Raw genomic sequence first — 25392 nt, 5'->3', positions numbered from 1 at the left:
ACTTCTCCCTCTTCCTCCTCCAACTTCTCCCTCTTCCTCCTCCAACTTCTCGCTCTTCCTCCAACTTCTCCCTCTTCCTCCTCCAACGTCTCCCTCTTCCTCCAACTTCTCCCTCATCCTCCAACTTCTTCCTCATCCTTCTCCAACTTCTCCCTCTTCCAACTTCTCCCTCGTCCTCCTCCAACTTCTCCCTCTTCCTCCTCCAACTTCTCCCTTGTCCTCCTCCAACTTCTCCCTCTAACTGTGTGAAGGCTGTAGCTTGCCTTCAGGTGGTTAGCATGCATATGTGACCACTAATACCCTGGTAACGAAACTACACTGAATCTTCATTCTACACACTGTACTGAATCTTCACTCTACATAGTGTACTGAATCTACACTCTACACACTGTACTGAATCTACGCTCTACACACTGTACTGAATCTTTACTCTACATAGTGTACTGAATCTACACTCTACACACTGTACTGAATCTACAATCTACACACTGTACTGAATCTTCACTCTACACACTGTACTGAATCTACACTCTTCACACTGTACTGAATCTACACTCTACACACTGTACTGAATCTGCACTCTACACACTGTACTGAATCTACACTCTACACACTGTACTGAATCTACACTCTTCACACTGTACTGAATCTACACTCTACACACTGTACTGAATCTGCACTCTACACACTGTACTGAATCTACACTCTTCACACTGTACTGAATCTACACTCTACACACTGTACTGAATCTACACTCTACACACTGTACTGAATCTTCACTCTACACACTGTACTGAATCTACACACTGTACTGAATCTACACTCTACACACTGTACTGAATCTACACTCTACACACTGTACTGAATCTACACTCTACACAGTGTACTGAATCTACACTCTACACACTGTACTGAATCTACACTCTACACACTGTACTGAATCTACACTCTACACACTGTACTGAATCTACACTCTACACACTGTACTGAATCTACACTCTACACACTGTACTGAATCTACACACTGTACTGAATCTACACTCTACACACTGTACTGAATCTACACTCTACACACTGTACTGAATCTTCTCTCTACACAGTGTACTGAACATCAACACAGAGACAATACAGACCCCCACCCACCTCTCAATGAAGTATAGCACCACTCCCTAGCCAAACTGGGCTCATTCATTCATCACTGCCAGCGATTGATTCTGCACGGGTACGTGTGTGTGTGTGTGTGTGTGTGTGTGTGTGTGTGTGTGTGTGTGTGTGTGTGTGTGTGTGTGTGTGTGTGTGTGTGTGTGTGTGTGTGTGTGTGTGTGTGTGTGTGTGTGTGTGTGTGTGTGTGTGTGTGTGTGTATTGGGGAGGAGTGATGAGAGGGTTAACTGTTCTTGAGACATTTTTTTCATGTGTTTTTTTTTTATAAACACAATAAGGTTGAACAGATTGGCATTTCTGATGAGGGAGTCTCAATTCCATCCACAGATTGCAATCTTTTCCTTGAAGCAATGCAGAGAAAAAGAGAATTGAATGGTGTCGACGGATGGCTTCAAGCTAATAGAAGTGACAGTAGAAGGGGAAACTACAAGCTGTTCGTAGCTAGATCTTTCACGTCTCCTGTTGACTGCTGGGTACTCTGTCATCAAGGATCATTTATCCAAACAAAATGCAGTTGAAGGGAAGTGAAGAAGAAAAAATAAATCGCTATTCCTGTTGTTTTTTTTTACAGATTTTATTCCATTTCCATCAATAAGTTAAGCACTTTGAACTTTGAGGTTCAAAGTTCATTCACAAACAACTTTCAGAGAACGTAAACATCTCTAAAATGTTTCAGTTTAGGAACGAAACGCCATTAACGGCTTACTGTCCTGCGATTCAAAAAAAATCATGTCAAGTAAAATATTTTTTGACAATATCGAACTAGATTTCCAGAATTCATATTAAATTACGAAGTCATATATTTTATTATCTGGTGTGCAAAGTTACCAAAATTCAAATATCTTTCTTTGGGCATGTATTAACATCAGGTAACAAACTGCAACCCAAAGTTTACAAAAAGGTGTAGACAGAACATGGAAAATGGTTTCAAAACAAGAAAAATTCATGTGAAACATACAAACAGGTAATTGAATTAAAACAGCTAAGAAAAGCCAGGAATTCCCATTGGCATTAATCCTTAACATATAGATTTTTCCTTAAGAGTATGGGTTGGATTGCTGACTAATAAATAATGATTATTAGCGTATGGGTGATTTGAAGATGAAGAATGAAGCTTTACCTAAACCGCTGACCGCCAGTGATTACAAGTCATCACGTCCCTTTTAAGGCACCACACTCTGTTTGACAGAGAGTTTCATATGAAGGGGATCGCCTGACTCGGGCATGACATTAACCACAATTCCTTTCTTGTCTTTTTAAACTATTTATGTATGTATTTGTACAGTAACTGGCATCAGTAAAACGTATAAAGTACAACATAAGGCACTTTATCATTACAAACAAAATAGATCATATCAACCACAACAAAAACAAATGAAACCTGATCAAATCCTATGCTTAGCGTAGTGTAGATTTCAAGGGTCGATGAAGGAGATAGCAATGTAGCGAGTTCCGTTGGTGGTGGGCAGGCCTTCATGAAGGTGTGTCAGACGGCCTGGGTGCATGAAGCTCCAGCCCTTCCTGGGAGAATCTAGTGAGCAGTTATACCTGTGGAACCGACAGCCACCACCCTGGAGAGAGAGAGAGGGTGGGGGGAGAGAGAGAAAGAGGGAGAGTAGAGATATATAGAGAGAGAGAGAGAGAGAGAGAGAGAGAGAGAGAGAGGGCGGGGGAGCGAGAGAAAGAGGGAGAGTAGAGATATAGAGGAAGAAGGGGGGGATAGAGAGAGAGAGGGCGGGGGGAGCGAGAGAAAGAGGGAGAGTAGAGATATAGAGAGAGAGAGAGGACGGGGGGAGCGAGAGAAAGAGGGAGAGTAGAGATATAGAGAAAGAAGGGGGGATAGAGAGAGAGAGGGCGGGGGGAGCGAGAGAAAGAGGGAGAGTAGAGATATATAGAGAGAGAGAGAAGGGGGGAGGAGAGAGGGGGGGGGGCAGTGGTGAAAAAAACTAACAATTGTCATACTTGAGTAAAAGTATAGATTCCTTAATAGAAAGTAAATAGAAAGTAAAAGTGAAAGTCACCCAGTAAAATACTACTTGAGTAAAAGTATTTGGTTTTAAATATACTTAAGTATCAAAAGTAAATGTAACTGCTGAAAAAATACTTAAGTATACATTCCATATATTAAGCAAAGCAGACAGCACCATTTTCTTGTTTTTAAAATGTACAGATAGCCAGGGGCCACACTCCAACACTCAGACATCATTACAGATAGCCAGGGCCACACTCCAACACTCAGACATCATTACAGATAGCCAGGGGCCACACTCCAACACTCAGACATCATTTACAGATAGCCAGGGGGCACACTCCAACACTCAGACATCATTTACAGATAGCCAGGGGAACACTCCAACAATCAGACATCATTACAGATAGCCAGGGGCCACACTCCAACACTCAGACATAATTTACAGATAGCCAGGGGCCACACTCCCAACACTCAGACATCATTTACAGATAGCCAGGGGAACACTCCAACAATCAGACATTTGTACAGATAGCCAGGGGCACACTCCAACACTCAGACATCATTACAGATAGCCAGGGGAACACTCCAACACTCAGATATCATTACAGATAGCCAGGGGAACACTCCAACACTCAGATATCATTACAGATAGCCAGGGGAACACTCCAACACTCAGATATCATTACAGATAGCCAGGGGAACACTCAAACACTCAGACATCATTTACAGATAGCCAGGGGAACACTCCAACACTCAGACATCATTTACAGATAGCCAGGGGAACACTCCAACACTCAGACATCATTACAGATAGCCAGGGGAACACTCCAACACTCAGACATTATTTACAGATAGCCAGGGGAACACTCCAACACCATTTACAGATAGCCAGGGGAACACTCCAACACTCAGACATCATTTACAAACGATGCATTTGTGTTTAGTGATTCCACCAAATCAGAGACAGTAGGGAAGACCAGGGATGTTCTCTTGACTAGTGCGTGAATTTGACAATTTTCCTGTTCTGCTAAACATTCAAAATGTTACTTTTGGGTGTCAAGGAAAATGTATGGAGTAAAAAGTACATTATTTTATTCAGGAATGTATTAAAGTAGTACTTTAATTTGTACATCAAAGTACTTTACACCAAGGGGGTATTTTGATCAATCCGTGTGTTACTGAGTACTGCCATTACTGTGTTCTCCACAGTAAGCTACAGTATAGGGAGGTGTATAGGGAGGTGTATATAGGGAGGTGTATAGGGAGGTGTATAGGGAGGTGTATAGGGAGGGGTATAGGGAGGGGTACAGGGAGGTGTATAGGGAGATGTATAGGGAGGGGTACAGGGAGGGGTATAGGGAGATGTATAGGGAGGTGTACAGGGAGGTGTATAGGGAGGTGTATAGGGAGGTGTATAGGGAGATGTATAGGGAGGTGTATAGGGAGGGGTATAGGGAGGGGTATAGGGAGGTGTATAGGGAGGTGTATAGGGAGGTGTATAGGGAGGTGTATAGAGAGGTGTATAGGGAGGTGTATAGGGAGGTGTAGAGGGAGGTGTATAGGGATGTGTATAGGGAGGTGTAAAGGGAGGTGTATAGGGAGGTGTATAGGGAGGTGTATAGGGAGGGGACAGCACGTTTTTGTTGAGATTCAGTACAACGTCTTACCTGGAAGTCAGTTCCTTTGCTGTTGAGAGCAACGTTGATGGTGAATGTGGAGGAGTCATGATGGGGTCTCAGGTAGGCCTGTCTGCCAGGGGTGTACTTCACTACAAAGTTCATCACTGCATAGCCCTGTGGAGAACAGCCCAAATCACACATTTATACTGAACAAAAATATCAACGCAACATGCAACGATTTCATATTACGAAACCAGTCAATTTAAATAATTTCTAGGCCCTAATCTATGGCTTTCACATGACTGGAAATACAGATATGCATTTGTTGGTCACATATACCTAAAAAAAAAGTAGGGGCGTGGATCAGAAAACCAGTCAGTATCTGGTGTGACCACCATTTGCCTCATGCAGCGTGACACATCTCCTTCATGTAGAGTTGATCAGGCTGTTGATTGTTGCCTGTGGAATGTTGTCCCACTCCTCTTCAATAGCTGTCTGAAGTTGCTGGATATTGGAGGGAACTGGAACACGTTATTGTACATGTCAATCCAGAGCATCCCAAACATGCTCAATGGGTGACTTGTCTGGTGAGTATGCAGGCCATGGGAGAACTCGGACATCTTCAGCTTCCAGGAATTGTGTACAGATCCTTGTGACACGGGGCCGTGTATTATCATGCTGAAACATGGAGCGGTGGCGGCGGATGAATGGCATGACAATGGGCCTCAGGAACTCATCACGTATCTTTTTGCATTCAAATTGCCATCGATTAAATGAAATTGTGTTCGTTGTCCGTAGCTTCTGTCTGCCCCATACCATAACCCACCGCCAACATGGGGAACTCTGTTCACAACGTTAAAATCAGCAAATCACTTGACCACACTGTCTGCCATCTGACCGGTACAGTTGAAACTGGGATTCTTCCGTGAAGAGCTCACTTATCCAGCATGCCAGCGGTCATCGAAGGTGAGCATTTGGCCCATTGAAGTCGGTTATGACGCCGAACTGCAGTCAGATCGAGACCCTGGTGAGGACGACGAGCACACAGATGAGCTTCCCTCAGACGGTTTCTGATTCTTTGGTTGTGGAAACCCACAGTTTCATCAGCTGTCCGGGTGGCTCGTCTCAGACCATCCCGCAGGTGAAGAATCTGGATGTGGAGGCCCTGGACTGGCGTGGTTACACGTGGTCTGCGGTTGTGAGGCCGGTTGTATGTACTGCCAAATGATCTAAAACAACTTTTGAGGCGGCTTATGGTAGATAAATGAACAATAAATATAAATAAATGAACCACTCTCGCTCCCCAGGTAGTATTACCATTTCATTTTCATTACATTTTCATTACACTTTCATTACAGTACAACGGTTTGATTTGTTTGATCTTAGCTAGCTACATAGCCGTCTTTGTATCAAAGATAATTGTGTAGTTATTGAGGTTCGCTAGCCAGCTATTTTCGTCGTAACGTAACGTAACGTAGTCAACACTGCTAGCTAGCCAGCTAGCCACCGAATAGCAGCACTGCAGAAACGATTACATTACAACGGAACGACTTGATTAGTGTAGTGTTAGCTAGCTACATAGTTGTCTTTGCTATCTTTGTATCTAAGATAATTGTGTAGCTTAGAGTAGTTTAGAGTAATTATTCGGTTAGCTAGCCAGCTATTTTCGTCCGCCGCGCTGCCGTTCTACCTAGTCAACACTGCTAGCTAACACTGCTAGCTAGCCAACTTCTACCGAATAGCAGCACTGTAGAAACTCACATTACAACTTACATTACAACGGAACGACTTGATTAGCGCAGTGTTAGCTAGCTACATAGTTGTCTTTGCTGTCCTTGTATCCAAGATAATTGTGTAGTTTTGAGAAATTGTCGAGGTTACCTAGCCAGCTACACTTTCAAACAAAGTCAACAACGCAGCCACTGCTAGCCAGCCTACTTCACCGCCAGCAGTACTATATCATTTTAGTCAATAAGATTTTATTTTATTTTTGCAACGTAAGCTTAACTTTCTGAACATTCGAGACGTGTAGTCCACTTGTCATTCTAATCTCCTTTGCATTAGCGTAGCCTCTTCTGTAGCCTGTCAACTATGTGTCTGTCTATCCCTCTTCTCTCCTCTCTGCACAGACCATACAAACGCTCCACACTGCGTGGCCGCCGCTACCCTAACCTGGTGGTTCCAGCGCGCACGACCCACGTGGAGTTCCAGGTCTCCGGCAGCCTCTGGAACTGCCGATCTGCGGCCAACAAGGCAGAGTTCATCTCAGCCTATGCGTCCCTCCAGTCCCTCGACTTCTTGGCACTGACGGAAACATGGATTACCACTGATAACACTGCTACTCCTACTGCTCTCTCCTCGTCTGCCCACGTGTTCTCGCACACCCCGAGAGCTTCTGGTCAGCGGGGTGGTGGCACTGGGATCCTCATCTCTCCCAAGTGGACATTCTCTCTTTCTCCCCTGACCCATCTGTCTATCGCCTCCTTCGAATTCCATGCTGTCACAGTTACCAGCCCTTTCAAGCTTAACATCCTTATCATTTATCGCCCTCCAGGTTCCCTTGGAGAGTTCATCAATGAGCTTGACGCCCTGATAAGTTCCTTTCCTGAGGATGGCTCACCTCTCACAGTTCTGGGTGACTTTAACCTCCCCACTTCTACCTTTGACTCATTCCTCTCTGCCTCCTTCTTTCCACTCCTCTCCTCTTTTGACCTCACCCTCTCACCTTCCCCCCCTACTCACAAGGCAGGCAATACGCTTGACCTCATCTTTACTAGATGCTGTTCTTCCACTAATCTCATTGCAACTCCCCTCCAAGTCTCCGACCACTACCTTGTATCCTTTTCCCTCTCGCTCTCATCCAACACTTCCCACACTGCCCCTACTCGCATGGTATCGCGCCGTCCCAACCTTCGCTCTCTCTCCCCCGCTACTCTCTCCTCTTCCATCCTATCATCTCTTCCCTCTGCTCAAACCTTCTCCATTCTCTATCTCCTGATTCTGCCTCCTCAACCCTCCTCTCCTCCCTCTCTGCATCCTTTGACTCTCTATGTCCCCTATCCCCTAGGCCCGCTCGGTCCTCCCCTCCTCCTCCCTGTCTCCTCGCCTCCCTGCGGACCTGTCATCCTTTCACTCCCTCCTCTCTACATTCTCCTCTTCTGTCCCTGCTGCTAAAGCCACTTTCTACCACTCTAAATTCCAAGCATCTGCCTCTAACCCTAGGAAGCTCTTTGCCACCTTCTCCTCCCTCCTGAATCCTCCTCCCCCTCCTCTCCCCTCCTCCCTCTCTGCGGATGACTTCGTCAACCATTTTGAAATCTCGTTTGCTAAGTCAAACGACACCGCTGGTTCTGCTCACCCTGTGCTTTGACCTCTTTCTCCCCTCTCTCTCCAGATGAAATCTCGCGTCTTGTGACGGCCGGCCGCCCAACAACCTGCCCGCTTGACCCTATCCCCTCCTCTCTTCTCCAGACCATTTCCGGAGACCTTCTCCCTTACCTCACCTCGCTCATCAACTCATCCTTGACCGCTGGCTACGTCCCTTCCGTCTTCAAGAGAGCGAGAGTTGCACCCCTTCTGAAAAAACCTACACTCGATCCCTCCGATGTCAACAACTACAGACCAGTATCCCTTCTTTCTTTTCTCTCCAAAACTCTTGAATGTGCCGTCCTTGGCCAGCTCTCCTGCTATCTCTCTCAGAATGACCTTCTTGATCCAAATCAGTCAGGTTTCAAGACTAGTCATTCAACTGAGACTGCTCTTCTCTGTGTCACGGAGGCGCTCCGCACTGCTAAAGCTAACTCTCTCTCCTCTGCTCTCATCCTTCTAGACCTATCGGCTGCCTTTGATACTGTGAACCATCAGATCCTCCTCTCCACCCTCTCCGAGCTGGGCATCTCCGGCGCGGCCCACGCTTGGATTGCGTCCTACCTGACAGGTCGCTCCTACCAGGTGGCGTGGCGAGAATCTGTCTCCGCACCACGTGCTCTCACCACTGGTGTCCCCCAGGGCTCTGTTCTAGGCCCTCTCCTATTCTCGCTATACACCAAGTCACTTGGCTCTGTCATATCCTCACATGGTCTCTCCTATCATTGCTATGCAGACGACACACAATTAATCTTCTCCTTTCCCCCCTCTGATAACCAGGTGGTGAATCGCATCTCTGCATGTCTGGCAGACATATCAGTGTGGATGACGGATCACCACCTCAAGCTTAACCTCGGCAAGACGGAGCTGCTCTTCCTCCCGGGGAAGGACTGCCCGTTCCATGATCTCGCCATCACGGTTGACAACTCCATTGTGTCCTCCTCCCAGAGTGCTAAGAACCTTGGCGTGATCCTGGACAACACCCTGTCGTTCTCAACTAACATCAAGGCGGTGACCCGTTCCTGTAGGTTCATGCTCTACAACATTCGCAGAGTACGACCCTGCCTCACGCAGGAAGCGGCGCAGGTCCTAATCCAGGCACTTGTCATCTCCCGTCTGGATTACTGCAACTCGCTGTTGGCTGGGCTCCCTGCCTGTGCCATTAAACCCCTACAACTCATCCAGAACGCCGCAGCCCGTCTGGTGTTCAACTTTCCCAAGTTCTCTCACGTCACCCCGCTCCTCCGCTCTCTCCACTGGCTTCCAGTTGAAGCTCGCATCCGCTACAAGACCATGGTGCTTGCCTACGGAGCTATGAGGGGAACGGCACCTCCGTACCTTCAGGCTCTGATCAGGCCCTACACCCAAACAAGGGCACTGCGTTCATCCACCTCTGGCCTGCTCGCCTCCCTACCTCTGAGGAAGTACAGTTCCCGCTCAGCCCAGTCAAAACTGTTCGCTGCTCTGGCACCCCAATGGTGGAACAAACTCCCTCACGACGCCAGGTCAGCGGAGTCAATCACCACCTTCCGGAGACACCTGAAACCCCACCTCTTTAAGGAATACCTAGGATAGGATAAAGTAATCCTTCTAACCCCCCCCTCCCCCTTAAAAGAGTTAGATGCACTATTGTAAAGTGGCTGTTCCACTGGATATCATAAGGTGAATGCACCAATTTGTAAGTCGCTCTGGATAAGAGCGTCTGCTAAATGACTTAAATGTAAATGTAAATGTAAATGATCTGGCAACAGCTCTGGTGGACATTCCTGCTGTAAGCAGCTCAATTACATGCTCCCTCAAAACTTGAGACATCTGTGGCATTGGGTTGTATGACAAAACTGATATATATGGACAGGTGAGACAAAAAAAATCCGGTGGCTGCTCATTCTGTACAAGCTGGACATCCTATTCGTTCTCTCATTGGACTAGAAATGGTCAAGATGTCCTGCAGGGGAGGGGACATTGAGAGGAAACTTTTTCAAAGGGAATCTTCTTGGATCCACAGGCTGAACACACTCCTCTTGGCCTTAACGAGGAGTTTAACTTGAAACCCATTTGATGTCTTTCACCAGCTCTTTGTCATTATCTGCTTTCTCAAATTATAAATCAGTGACGCATCGTACAAAAGATCTGGAGTTTTTTTTTTTATGGAATGTTGGATAATTACAAATAAATATACTGAAGAACTCTGTCATGCACTATGGAGGAGGGTTGACGTAACAGGAGGGTTGACATAACAGGACAGTTGACGTAACAGGATGGTTGATGTAACAGGAGGGTTGACGTAACAGGATGGTTGATGTAACCATTCATGCAACATCCAATACAGGTTATTCTCTGTCTTTCTTCCACATTCTTCCTGTAACTTGTAAACAGTAGTTGGATCATTGCATAACTTTGTGTATTGATTGATACAGTGCATTCTAAAATTATTCAGACCACTTGACTTTTACACATTTTGTTACTTTACACCCTTATTCTAAAATTGATTAAATTGTTGGTTTTTGACTCAATCTACACACAATATCCCATAAAAAACTGAAATATGACATTTACATAAGGTTTCAGACCCTTTACTCAGTACTTTGTTGAAGCACCTTTGGCAGCAATTACAGCCTCAAGTCTTCTTGGGTATGACGCTACAAGCTTGGCACACCTGTATTTGGGGAGTTTCTCCCATTCTTCTCTGCAGATCCTCTCAAGCTCTGTCAGGTTGGATGGGGAGCATTGCTGCACAGCTATTTTCAGGTCTCTCCAGAGATGTTCGATCGGGTTCAAGTCCGGGCTCTGGCTGGGCCACTCAAGGACATTCAGAGACTTGTCCCGAAGCCACTCCTGCTTTGTCCTGGCTGTGTCTTTAGGGTTATTGTCCTTTTGGAAGGTGAACCTTTGCCTCAGTCTGAGGTCCTCTGGAGCAGGTTTTCATCAAGTATATCACTGTACTTTGCTCCGTTCATCTTTCCCTCGATCCTGACTTGTCTCCCAGTGACTGCCGCTGAAAAACATGCCCACAGCAAGATGCTGCCACCACCATGCTTCACCGTAGGGATGGTATTGGCTAGGTGATGAGAGGTGCCTGGTTTCCTCCAGGCCAAAGATTTTAAACTTGGTTTCATCAGACCAGATCATCTTGTTTCTCACGGTCTGAGGGTCCTTTAGGTGTCTTTTGGCAAACTCCAAGTGGGCTGTCATGTGCCTTTTACTGAGGAGTGGCTTCCATCTGTCCGCTCTACCATAAAGGCCTGATTGGTGGAGTGCTGCAGAGATGGTTGTCCTTCTGGAAGGTTCTCCCATCTCTAGAGAGGAACTCTGTCAGAGTGGCCATCGGGTTCTTGGTCACCTCACTGACCAAGGTCCTTCTCCCCTGATTACTCAGTTTGGCCAGACGGCCAGCTCTAGGAAGAGTCTGGGTGTTTCTAAACTTCTTCCATTTAAGAATGATGGAGGCCACTGTGTTCTTGGGGACCTTCAATGCTGCAGACATTTGTTGGTACCCTTCCTCAGATCTGTGCCTCGACACAATCCTGTCTCAGAGCTCTACGGACAATTCCTTCGACCTCATGGCTTGGTGTTGCTCTGACATTCACTGTCAACTGTAGGACCTTATATAGACAGGTGTGTGCCTTTCCAAATCATGTCCAATCAATTGAATTTACCACAGATGGACTCCAATTAAGTTGTAGAAACATCTCAAGGATGATCGATGGAAACAGGATGCACCTGAGCTCAATTTCGAGTCTCATATCAAAGGGTCTGAATACTTATGTAAATAAGGTATTTACATTTTTTTTTATACATACTCTATTTTCGGTTTGTCATTATGGGGTTATTGTGTGGAGATATATGAGAGAAAAACATTTGTTAATCCATTTTAGAACAAGGAGGTGGAAAAAGTGGAAATGCACTTTCCGAATGCACTGCAGACAGACAGACAGACAGACAGACAGACAGACAGACAGACAGACAGACAGACAGACAGACAGACAGACAGACAGACAGACAGACAGACAGACAGACAGACAGACAGACAGACAGACAGACAGACAGACAGACAGACAGACAGACAGACAGACAGACAGACAGAGAACCAGGAAAGCAGACAGGCAGACAGACAAAGAACCAGGAAAGCAGACAGACAGAGACAGAGACAGAGACAGAGACAGAGACAGACAGACAGAGAACCAGGAAAGCAGACAGACAGACAGATACCTTGGTGTAGTAACCGGAGAAGACTTTGAGAGTGACGGGGGATATGAACTCTCTGATGAAGTGTAGCCACTCCTTATCGTAACCGATCTGCTTCATGTGGATGTCATCAGTTGGCACGGTCTCATAGCCGCCGGTGATCCGCTTGTCCTGATTGGAGGAGAGACCAGGAAACAACAATAGGACATTTTATAGAACCTACCAGAACCTCCTCCTCCTCCGTGTGGCTGTGTGAGACTCCTGTCTCCAGCGTGATGGATGTAAGGGATGATGATAGATGAGGGGTGTGTGGGTATAGACCAGAACGACCTGGACTTGGCAGAGACCCCCCCCCCCCCCCCTCTACGGAGTGTACCCGGTTGTCAGGGGAAATGGAAAGAGAGCCTGTGATGCGACTTCCTCTTTTTCGATCCTTAACAAGGAGACACTCCATCTCAACTCCTCCTCCACATTTACGGGATTGGTTGAACAGTGCAGAACAGAACCTCCCCCGACAGTTATTTTGTTCTCTCTCGCCAGGACCAGAAAGTCACTCAGGCCTTTATGCTACGTTAGGCAGAGATCTACCTCATGACTCAGAGGCCTTTATGCTACGTTAGGCAGAGATCAACCTCATGACTCAGAGGCCTTTATGCTACGTTAGGCAGAGATCAATCTCATGACTCAGAGGCCTTTATGCTACGTTAGGCAGAGATCAACCTCATGACTCAGAGGCCTTTATGCTACGTTAGGCAGAGATCAACCTCATGACTCAGAGGCCTTTATGCTACGTTAGACAGAGATCAACCTCATGACTCAGAGGCCTTTATGCTACGTTAGGCAGAGATCAATCTCATGACTCAGAGGCCTTTATGCTACGTTAGGCAGAGATCGACCTCATGACTCAGAGGCCTTTATGCTACGTTAGGCAGAGATCAACCTCATGACTCAGAGGCCTTTATGTTACGTTAGGCAGAGATCAATCTCATGACTCAGAGGCCTTTATGCTACGTTAGGCAGAGATCAACCTCATGACTCAGAGGCCTTTATGCTACGTTAGGCAGAGATCAACCTCATGACTCAGAGGCCTTTATGCTACGTTAGGCAGAGATCAACCTCATGACTCAGAGGCGTTTATGCTACGTTAGGCAGAGATCAACTTCATGACTCAGAGGCCTTTATGCTACGTTAGGCAGAGATCAACCTCATGACTCAGAGGCCTTTATGCTACGTTAGGCAGAGATCAACCTCATGACTCAGAGGCCTTTATGTTACGTTAGGCAGAGATCAACCTCATGACTCAGAGGCCTTTTTGTTACGTTAGGCAGAGATCAACCTCATGACTCAGAGGCGTTTATGCTACGTTAGGCAGAGATCAACTTCATGACTCAGAGGCATTTATGCTACGTTAGGCAGATATCAACTTCATGACTCAGAGGCCTTTCTGCTACGTTAGGCAGAGATCAACCTCATGACTCAGAGGCCTTTATGTTACGTTAGACAGAGATCAACCTCATGACTCAGAGGCCTTTATGCTACGTTAGGCAGAGATCAACCTCATGACTCAGAGGCCTTTATGCTATGTTAGACAGAGATCAACCTCATGACTCAGAGGCCTTTATGCTACGTAACCTCGTCAACCTCATGACTCAGAGGCCTTTATGTTACGTTAGGCAGAGATCAACCTCATGACTCATAGGCCTTTATGTTACGTTAGGCAGAGATCAACCTCATGACTCAGAGGCCTTTATGTTACGTTAGACAGAGATCTACCTCATGACTCAGAGGCCTTTATGCTACGTTAGGCAGAGATCTACCTCATGACTCAGAGGCCTTTATGCTACGTTAGGCAGAGATCAACCTCATGACTCAGAGGCACCAGGTATCTCAGCACCACATACCTGTATTATGAACAAGAGTTAATATAGCACATGATAAAACCACCCACATGAATTAAAACAGGTATCAAAACCCTTTAATTACAGATATCAAAACCCTTTAATTACAGGTATCAAAACCCTTTAATTACAGATATCATAACCCTTTAATTACAGATATCAACACCCTTTAATTACAGATATCAAAACCCTTTAATTACAGATATCATAACCCTTTAATTACAGATATCATAACCCTTTAATTACAGATATCATAACCTTTTAATTACAGGTATCAAAACCATTTAATTACAGATATCAAAACCCTTTAATTACAGATATCATAACCCTTTAATTACAGGTATCAAAACCCTTTAATTACAGATATCAAAACCCTTTAATTACAAACTGTTTTAAGTCAGATCTGCCTAGCTAATTAAAATAGTATTAATAACAACATGGCCAGGATTCAATCCAAGGGACGCTATAAACACCTTTTAAGGGTAATGGATGCTCCCGTGAACACCAGATGAGGAAATCGCCTTTAAAATATGCATTGTCGGCTGTCCAGCGCTCTGTTTTATAACGCTCCTTGGATTGAATCCCAGCCCTTTGTGTAATAACAGATCCGCCTGGGTTTCTATAAATAAGGTATGGTATGTGCTGTGTTTGACCTCTGACCTCGTGGTTGCCTCCAGACCAGGTCCCGTAGTGTTCCATCTCCTCCACCAGCTCGTCACAGGCCCGCTCCGTGAAGACCGGGAACCAGAACACATCTGGACACGGCTAGAGGAGACACACACAGAGAGACGTTTAGAAGGATGAGACATCAGAAGACGAATCACTCTACATTTATCAACTTCAACAATTTCAATGAACTCAGGAACTCGCAAACGTATAAAAACTCATGAGGTTAGGAAGCATTAGTCTATGCTACTCTATCTACATGGAGAAACATTAAGTATTGTTGAAAGACGATCAGAAAAAACAAGGTTAAGTAGTCTTATACTGTGTCTGTCCAGGTGCACACTATATGAATATATATATATATGAATATATGACACATGTACGCACACACCTCTTCTAGGTAGTTCTCTGTGAAGATGCGTGTGTAGTTGGGGTGGATGTACTTCTCCTTCCAGTCCTGGTACATAGAGAGAGAGAGAGATAGACAGAGAGAGAGATAGAGACACAGAGAGAGAGAGAGATAGATAGAGAGAGAGATAGAGACAGAGACAGAGAGAGATAGAGAGGGAGAGAGAGACAGAGAGATAGACAGAGAGAGAGAGAGAGAGAGATAGAGACAGAGACAGAGAGAGATAGAGAGGGAGAGAGAGACAGAGAGATAGACAGAGAGAGAGAGAGAGAGAGACAGAGACAGAGACAGAGACAGAGAGAGAGAGAGAGAGAGAGAGAGAGAGAGAGAGAGAGAGAGAGACAGACAGACAGACAGAGAGACAGACACAACCCAGAATCCACAGTAAATCACAGATCCTTATCAGCCAAGCAGAATTCACTCAATTTTTCAAGCAAATTTTTCCATTTACTACAAACAATACAGACAAATGGCTATCGTATCTCATGACATCAAAACATATTTAAAAAGAAAACAAAAAGTAGGGAGGGAGGTTATAAAGACTTACCATTGGATTTTCAAATATTTGCCACAAATCACTGTTATAGTGTGACGTGTTAAAGTTTGCTGTGGAAATTAGCCGTCCAAACTCATGACGGTTTGTAATGTACATGAACATTCCCTGTAGCGGACAGAGGAAGTCAAATTAGCCATCCCACAATACTCAGTCATTATGTAGAATTACATCTGCATTAGTTGATTACAACTGTTTTCACAAACTGATTGACACATGTCTCACTAGAACAACCCCTGGCGTCCTGATGAAGTGTGCTGTGAGTTTTGGAAACCAAACAACGAGAACCACATGTCAATTCATAATACTGGAATATTAATGGGGGAGAGGGACAGGGAGGGAGGGGACAAGGTAGGGGGAGGGAGGGACATCTTACAGGGAGGGAGGGACAGGGAGGGAGGGGACAAGGTAGGGGGAGGGAGGGACATCTTAGAGGGAGGGAGGGACAGGGAGGGAGGGGACAAGGTAGGGGGAGGGAGGGACATCTTAGAGGGAGGGCAGGGAGTGAGGGAGGGACAGGGATGGAGGGGACATGGTAGGGGGAGGGAGGGGACATGGTAGGGGGAGGGAGGGGACATCTTAGAGGGAGGGAGGGACAGGGAGGGAGGGGACAAGGTAGGGGGAGGGAGGGACATCTTAGAGGGAGGGAGGGACAGGGAGGGAGGGGACAAGGTAGGGGGAGGGAGGGACATCTTAGAGGGAGGGCAGGGAGTGAGGGAGGGAGGGACAGGGAGGGAGGGGACAAGGTAGGGGGAGGGAAGGACATCTTAGAGGGAGGGCAGGGAGTGAGGGAGTGTGGGACAGGGATGGAGGGGACAAGGTAGGGGGAGAGAGGGCAGGGAGTGAGGGGACATGGTAGGGGAGGGAAGGGGACATCTTAGAGGGAGAGAGGGAGGGCAGGGAGGGAGGGGACATGGTAGGGGGAGGGAGGAGGAGGGACATGGTAGGGGGAGGGAGGGGACATGATAGGGGGAGGGAGGAGGGACATGGTAGGGGGAGGGAGGGGGAGGGAGGGCGTCTGGCGCTGCATTGTGGGGGGAGGTGGAGGGACGCGGCTGAACTGGACCCAATCTCAGACTTGGCTTTCTGTCTTTTCCCTTGACAGATTACTGTACAGCTGGGAGGTTTGGGATCTCAGACCATCTGTTTCTAATGCGAATTATGTCTCCAAATAATGATTGAAGTGGTTTTAGGAGGGAGTTTGTACTGATGGTGATAGTCCTGATAGTCTCGGTCTGATCAGCTAGCCTAGTGTGAGACGGTCAGAGGGTTGGGGATGGGTTTAGGGAGAGAAGCTTCTCACATATATAGATCTGAAGAGGGGAGGGGAATAAGCATCATGACTGCTGGGAACCTTACTATAGCTCTGTGACTATAGCACCTAGACTAGCTCTGTGACTATAGCACCTAGACTATAGCACCTAGACTATAGCACCTAGACTATAGCTCTGTGACTATAGCTCTGTGACTATAGCTCTGTGACTATAGCTCTGTTACTATAGCTCCGTTACTATAGCTCTGTGCCTATAGCTCTGTGACTATAGCTCTGTGACTATAGCTCTGTTACTATAGCTCCGTTACTATAGCTCTGTTACTATAGCTCCGTTACTATAGCTCTGTGACTATAACTCCGTTACTATAGCTCCGTTACTATAGCTCCGTTACTATAGCTCCGTTACTATAGCTCCGTTACCATAGCTCCGTTACTATAGCTCTGTGACTATAGCACCTAGACTATAGCTCTGTTACTATAGCTCTGTGACTATAGCTCTGTTACTATAGCTCCGTTACTATAGCTCTGTTACCATAGCTCCGTTACTATAGCTCAGTTACTATAGCTCCGTTACTATTGCTCCGTGACTATTGCTCCGTTACTATAGCTCCGTTACTACAATAGCTCCGAGACTATAGCTCCGTTACTACTATAGCTCCGTGACTATAGCTCCGTTACTACTGTAGCTCCGTTACTACTATAGCTCCGTTACTATAGATCCGTTACTATAGCTCTGTGACTATAGCTCCGTTACTATAGCTCTGTGACTATAACACCTAGACTATAGCTCCGTTACCATAGCTCCGTTACCATAGCTCCGTTACCATAGCTCCGTTACTATAGCTCCGTTACTATAGCTCCGTTACCATAGCTCCGTTACTATAGCTCCGTTACCATAGCTCCGTTACCATAGCTCCGTTACCATAGCTCCGTTACCATAGCTCCGTTACTATAGCTCTGTGACTATAGCTCCGTTACTATAGCTCCGTTACCATAACTCCGTTACAATAGCTCCGTTACTATAGCTCTGTGACTATAGCTCCGTTACTATAGCTCCGTTACTATAGATCCGTTACTGTAACTCCGTTACTATAGCTCCGTTACTATAGCTCCGTGACTATTGCTCCGTTACTATAGCTCCGTTACTACTATAGCTCCGTGACTATAGCTCCGTTACTACTATAGCTCCGTCACTATAGCTCCGTTACTATAGCTCCGTTACAATAGCTCCGTGACTACTATAGCTCCGTCACAATAGCTCCGTCACTATAGCTCCGTTACTATAGCTCTGTGACTATAGCTCCGTGACTACTATAGCTCCGTCACTATAGCTCCGTCACTATAGCTCCGTTACTATAGCTCCGTTACTATAGCTCCGTTACTATAGCTCCGTCACTATAGCTCCGTGACTACTATAGCTCCGTGACTACTATAGCTCCGTGACAACTATAGCTCCGTCACTATAGCTCCGTCACTATAGCTCCGTCACTATAGCTCCGTTACTATAGCTCCGTTACTATAGCTCCGTTACCATAGCTCCGTTACTATAGCTCCGTCACTTTAGCTCCGTCACTAAAGCTCCGTCACTATAGCTCCGTTACTATAGCTCCGTGACTATAGCTCCGTTACTATAGCTCCGTTACTATAGCTCCGTTACTATAGCTCCGTTACTATAGCTCCGTCACTATAGCTCCGTGACTACTATAGTTCCGTCACTATAGCTCCGTTACCATAGCTCCGTTACTATAGCTCCGTCACTATAGCTCCGTCACTATAGCTCCGTTACTATTGCTCCATTACTATAGCTCCGTTACCATAGCTCCGTTACTAGAGCTCCGTTACTATAGCTCTGTGACTATAGCTCCGTGACTACTATAGCTCCGTCACTATAGCTCCGTTACTATAGCTCCGTTACTAGAGCTCCGTTACTATAGCTCTGTGACTTTAGCTCCGTGACTACTATAGCTCCGTCACTATAGCTCCGTTACTATAGCTCCGTTACTATAGCTCCATTACTATAGCTCTGTTACTATAGCTCCGTTACTATAGCTCCGTTACTATAGCTCCGTGACTACTATAGCTCCGTGACTACTATAGCTCCGTGACTACTATAGCTCCGTGACTACTATAGCTCCGTCACTATAGCTCCGTGACTACTATAGCTCCGTTACTATAGCTCCGTTACTATAGCTCTGTTACTATAGCTCCGTTACTATAGCTCCGTTACTATAGCTCCGTGACTACTATAGCTCCGTGACTACTATAGCTCCGTGACTACTATAGCTCCGTCACTATAGCTCCGTTATCATAGCTCCGTTACCATAGCTCCGTTACTATAGCTCCGTCACTATAGCTCCGTTACTATTGCTCCGTTACTATAGCTCCGTTACCATAGCTCCGTTACTATAGCTCCATTACTATAGCTCTGTGACTATAGCTCCGTGACTACTATAGCTCCGTCACTATAGCTCCGTTACTATAGCTCCGTTACTATAGCTCCGTTACTATAGCTCCGTTACCATAGCTCCGTTACCATAGCTCCGTTACTATAGCTCCGTTACCATAGCTCCGTTACCATAGCTCCGTTACTATAGCTCCTTTACCATAGCTCCGTTACCATAGCTCCGTGGTGACTATAGCTCCGTTACTATAGCTCCATGACTACTATAGCTCCGTTACTATAGCTCCGTCACTATAGCTCCGTCACTATAGCTCCGTTACCATGGCTCCGTTACCATAGCTCCGTTACCATAGCTCCGTTACCATAGCTCCGTTACCATAACTCCGTTACTACTATAGCTCCGTGACTATAGCTCTCACAGACTGATACACTATATATAAAACTATGTGGACACCCCTTCAAATTAGTGGATTTGGGTATTTCAGCAACACCCGTTGTTGAAAGTTGCATAAAATCGAGCAGACAGACATGCAATCTCCATAGACCAACATTGCCAGTAGAATGGCCTTACTGAAGAGCTCAGTGACTTTCAATGTGGCACCGTCATAGGATGCCAACCTTTCCAACAAGTCAGTTCGGCAAACTTCTGCCCTGCTAGAGCTGCCCCCGGTCAACAGTAAGTGTTATTTTTGTGAAGTGGAAACATCCTGGAGCAACAACCGCTCAGCTGCGAAGTGGTAGGCCACACAAGCTCAAAGAACGGGACCCGCCGAGTGCTGAAGCCCGTAGCGGATAAAAATTGTATGTCCTTATCTGTAACACTCACTACCAAGTTCCAAACTGCCTTTGGAAGCAACGTCAGCACAAGAACTGTTCGTCGGGAGATTCATGAAATGGGTTTCCATGGCCGAGCAGCCGCACACAAGCCTAAGATCACCATGCGCAATGCCAAGTGACGGCTGGAGTGGTGTAAAGCTTGCTTGTGGAAACACGTTCTCTGGAGTGATGAATCGCACTTCACCATCTTGCAGTCCGGCAGATGAATCTGGGTTTGGCAGATGCCAGGAGAACGTGTCCAGCCCGAATGCATAGTGCTAACTGTAAAGTTTGGTGGAGGAGGAGTAATGGTCTGTGGCTGTTTTCATGATTTGGGCTTGGCCCCTTAATTCCAGTGAAGGGAAATCTTAACGACACAGCATACAATGACATTCTAGATGATTCTGTGCTTCCAACTTTGTGGCAACAGTTTGGGGAAGGCCCTTTCCTGTTTCAGCATGACAATGCCCCCGTGCACAAAGTGAGGTCCATACAGAAATGGTTGGTTGAGATTGGTGTGGAAGATGTTGACTGGCCGGCACAGAGCCCTGACCTCAACCCCATTGAACACATTTGGGATGAATTGGAACGCCGACTGTGAGCCAGGCCTAATCGCACCAACATCAGTGCCCGACCTCATTAATGCTAGTGTGGTTGAATGGAAGCAAGTTCCTGCAGCAATGTTCCAACATCTAGTGGAAAGCCTTCCCAGAAGAGTGGAGGCTGTTGTAACAGCAATGTTCCAACATCTAGTGGAAAGCCTTCCCTGAAGAGTGGAGGCTGTTACAGCAGCAATGTTCCAACATCTAGTGGAAAGCCTTCCCTGAAGAGTGGAGGCTGTTATAGCAGCAAAGAGGGGACCAACTCCATATTAACGCCCATGATTTTTTTATGAGATGTTCGACGAGCAGGTGTCCACATACTTTAGTGTATATCTGATCGTTATTCTCCTGCCTCCTGCTAAGTACTCCTTGAGGGGCGGGAGGAACTAAAAGAGATTTCTCAGCCTTTAACCCCTCTCAGCCTCTAACCCCTCTGATGGGAAAACATGTCCATTGGAATTCAGGTACTGCATTTTCAATTTTGTTGGGGATACCTAACGGATGGCTGGACATAGGTTCTACGATGGGCTGGATATAGGTTCTACGATGGGCTGGACATAGGTTCTACGATGGGCTGGACATAGGTTCTACGATGGGCTGGACATAGGTTCTACGATGGGCTGGACATAGGTTCTACGATGGGCTGGATATAGGTTCTACGATGGGCTGGACATAGGTTCTACGATGGGCTGGACATAGGTTCTACGATGGGCTGGACATAGGTTCTACGATGGGCTGGACATATGTTCTACGATGGGCTGGACATAGGTTCTACGATGGGCTGGATATAGGTTCTACGATGGGCTGGACATAGGTTCTACGATGGGCTGGACATAGGTTCTACGATGGGCTGGACATAGGTTCTACGATGGGCTGGACATAGGTTCTACGATGGTGGACATAGGTTCTACGATGGGCTGGACATAGGTTCTACGATGGGCTGGACATAGGTTCTACGATGGGCTGGACATAGGTTCTACGATGGTGGACATAGGTTCTACGATGGTGGACATAGGTTCTACGATGGGCTGGATATAGGTTCTACGATGGGCTGGACATAGGTTCTACGATGGGCTGGACATAGGTTCTACGATGGGCTGGACATAGGTTCTACGATGGGCTGGACATAGGTTCTACGATGGGCTGGACATAGGTTCTACGATGGGCTGGACATAGGTTCTACGATGGGCTGGACATAGGTTCTACGATGGGCTGGACATAGGTTCTACGATGTCAACCCGTTGGAAATGGTGATTTATACAAAGTAGAATAATAAAAGCTGTTAAAAACCTTTGGGACTCTGAGCATATAGAATGTTTCCGGGTTGGGGGAGTCTTTTTCTCTGTGATTGGTCTAAAAGGGAGGAAAAGCACCTTGTAAATGGTGTAACGGTACGTTTTGTCAGAGAGAGAGAGCTAGATAGACAGGTAGGTAAGATGTAACATACAGGAGGAGGACGCATGGGAAGGAGAGGACATGAGCTGCATGAGGAAGACCAAGACTCCCTCCGAAGCTGCTGTTTTGGTAGTTATTATCTTAGTAAGTGTTGCATGCTGGGACAGAGTGAAGCGATGCGGAGATGCATACACTCAGAGCAGAACTCTGTGGTAGTACGTGTTAGCATGGGGTGACACATGACCTGATGACGAAGCACAGACAGACAATATAGACCAAATCTACAGGGACAAGGGAAGTAACAAAATACAGTTTAGAAGACAGCCAGACATTGCCATTGGTTGGAAATAGTCACATGACAGAGGAGAGAACAGGAGAGGAGAGGAGGAGGGAGACAGAGAGAGGACAGGGGGGGAGAGGGGAGGGAGACCGAGAGAGGACAGGAGAGGAGAGGAGAGAGGATGGGAGAGGGGAGGGAGACTGGGAGAGGAAGCGAGGAGAGGGAGACCGAGAGAGGACAGGAGGGGAGAGGGGAGGAGAGAGGAGAGGAGAGGGAGAGGAGAGGAGAGGGAGACCGAGAGAGGACAGGAGAGGAGAGGGAGGAGAGAGGAGAGGAGAGGGAGACCGAGAGAGGACAGGAGAGGGGAGGAGAGGGAGACCGAGAGAGGACAGGAGAGGAGGGGAGAGGGGAGGGAGACTGGGAGAGGAAGAGAGGAGAGGGAGACCGAGAGAGGACAGGAGAGGAGAGGGGAGGAGAGAGGAGAGGAGAGGGAGAGGAGAGGAGAGGGAGACCGAGAGAGGACAGGAGAGGAGCGGGGAGGAGAGAGAGGAGAGGAGAGGGAGACCGAGAGAGGACAGGAGAGGAGAGGGGGGGAGAGGAGAGGAGAGGAGAGGAGAGGAGAGGAGAGGAGAGGAGAGGAGAGCCCTGAATCTGAACGCACCACAGAGGCTGTTGTAAACAGACAAGATCATGCCTTAAGGAAGACAGACAGACAGAGACAGCACATGGACAGACAGACAGACAGAGACAGACAGACAGACAGACAGAGACAGCACATGGAGACAGGCAGACAGAAAGACAGACAGAGAAACAGACAGCACAATGAGACAGAGAGTGGGACAGACATACAAACAGCACGTGGAGGCAGAGAGAGAGACAGACAAACAGCACGTGGAGACAGACAGCCAGACATCACGTGGAGACAGACAGACAGACACAGACAGCACATGGAGACAGACAGACAGACAGACAGACAGACAGACAGGAGACAGACAGACAGACAGCAGATGGAGACAGACAGACAGACAGCACATGGAGACAGACAGACAGACAGCAGATGGAGACAGACAGACAGACAGCACATGGAGACAGACAGACAGACAGCACATGGAGACAGACAGACAGACAGCACATGGAGACAGACAGACAGACAGACAGGCAGACAGGCAGACAGACAGACAGACAGACAGACAGACAGACAGACAGACAGACAGACAGACAGACAGACAGACAGACCATGGAAACATACTGTGTACAGGATACCACAGCACAATGAGACACAGAGACATTACAGAATACCGGTCTTTGCTCTCTGGAGATTTTAGCATTCAGATACATATACACTGAGTATACAAAACATTAAGGACACCTGCTCATTCCATGACAGACTGACCAGTTCAATCCAGGAGAAAACTATGATCCCTTATTGATGTCACTTGTTAAATCCACTTCAATCAGTGTAGATGAAGGAGAGGAAACAGGTTAAAGAAGGATTTTTAAGCCTTGAGTCAATTGAGCCATGGATTGTGTATGTGTGTCATTCAGAGGGTGAACGGGCAAGACACAATATTGAAGTGCCCTTGAACGGGGTATGATAGTAGATGCCAGGAGCACCGGTTTGTGTCAAGAACTGCAACGCTGGTTGGTTTTTCACACTCAACAGTTTCCCGTGTGTATCAAGAATGGTCCACCACCCAAAGGACATCCAGTCAACTTGACACAACTGTGGGAAGCATTGGAGTCAACATGGGCCAGCATCCCTGTGGAACGCTTTCAACACCTTGTAGAGTCCATGACCCGACGAATTGAGGCTGTTCTGAGGGAAAAGGGGAAGCGGTGCAACTCAATATTAGGAAGGTGTTCTTAATGTTTTGTATACTCAGGGGAGATACTGTACATATAGCATAAGATAACAAGATAACATCAGCTAACCTAACATAAAATAAAATAACCTAACATAACATAAGCTAACATAAGCTAACCTAACATAAACTAACCTAAGCTAACATAAGCTAACCTAACATAATATAACATAAGCTAACATAAGCTAAACTAATTTAACATAAGCTAACATAAGCTAAACTAATTTAACATAAGCTAACATAAGCTAAACTAATTTAACATAAGCTAACATAAGCTAAACTAATTTAACATAAGCTAACATAAGCTAAACTAATTTAACATAAACTAACATCATCTAAATTAATTGAACATAAACTAACATAATCTAAATTAATTGAACATAAGATAACATAATCTAAAGTAATTGAACATAAGATAACATAATCTAAATTAATTGAACATAACCTAACCTAACATAATATAAGTCTGGATTATGTGTCTATGGACACAGAGGAAGAGGCGAAGGCAGTGGGCCATTAAACTTCCTCCAAACGTCCTCGTATTCTGCCTTAGATAAAACAGATGTCCTGTATGTTTCTAATCTAAACAGTGTATGACTGTCAATGCAGTAGCTGCTAGATCTAGATCATTCTAGCTCTTATACTGAGAAACGTAATAACTCAGGCGTTATCTGAGCGGTCTTACCAATTCTCTAGCATGTTTACAGAGAGCCATGTCAGGATCCAGTTTCTCCAAAACAAAATGTTTCCTCTCCTTCAGCTCGTTTCTCAGGACTTCTCCCTTTATCAAGTATATATGAGCCATGTAGGGAATGTTCCATACGCCCCTGAGCAAGGAGAGAAGGACAGAGACAGCGAGAGAGGGGGGGGGGAGCGAGAGAGGGGGGGAGAAAGAGAAAGACAGAGACAGCGAGAGAGGGGAGGAGAAAGAGA

At 46.4% G+C, this 25392-nt stretch overlaps 1 protein-coding gene across 2 annotated transcripts in view; it reads right to left on the bottom strand.

The window, feature by feature from the left end:
* Positions 1-1717: 1717 nt before the first annotated feature.
* Positions 1718-25392, bottom strand: part of LOC139583238 (procollagen-lysine,2-oxoglutarate 5-dioxygenase 2-like) — a 129058-nt gene continuing 105383 nt past the window's right edge. The window contains exons 13-20 of one of the 2 annotated variants that reach the window (XM_071414089.1): positions 25145-25286; positions 22213-22275; positions 15825-15938; positions 15260-15325; positions 14863-14967; positions 12329-12475; positions 4802-4927; positions 1718-2733 (exon numbers count right to left, since the gene is read on the bottom strand). In XM_071414089.1, coding sequence (XP_071270190.1) covers positions 2578-2733; positions 4802-4927; positions 12329-12475; positions 14863-14967; positions 15260-15325; positions 15825-15938; positions 22213-22275; positions 25145-25286 — 919 coding nt within the window. In that variant the 3' untranslated portion in view covers positions 1718-2577. The remainder of the gene's footprint in view (positions 2734-4801; positions 4928-12328; positions 12476-14862; positions 14968-15259; positions 15326-15824; positions 15939-22212; positions 22276-25144; positions 25287-25392) is intronic. The other variant, XM_071414090.1, reaches the window with a different exon arrangement.

Source organism: Salvelinus alpinus, chromosome 8 (genome assembly GCF_045679555.1).
Source record: "Salvelinus alpinus chromosome 8, SLU_Salpinus.1, whole genome shotgun sequence".
In the NCBI taxonomy this organism is placed as follows: domain Eukaryota; kingdom Metazoa; phylum Chordata; class Actinopteri; order Salmoniformes; family Salmonidae; genus Salvelinus; species Salvelinus alpinus.
The sequence above is the reverse complement of the archived record's forward strand: the minus strand, read 5'-3'. Positions and strand labels throughout refer to the sequence as shown.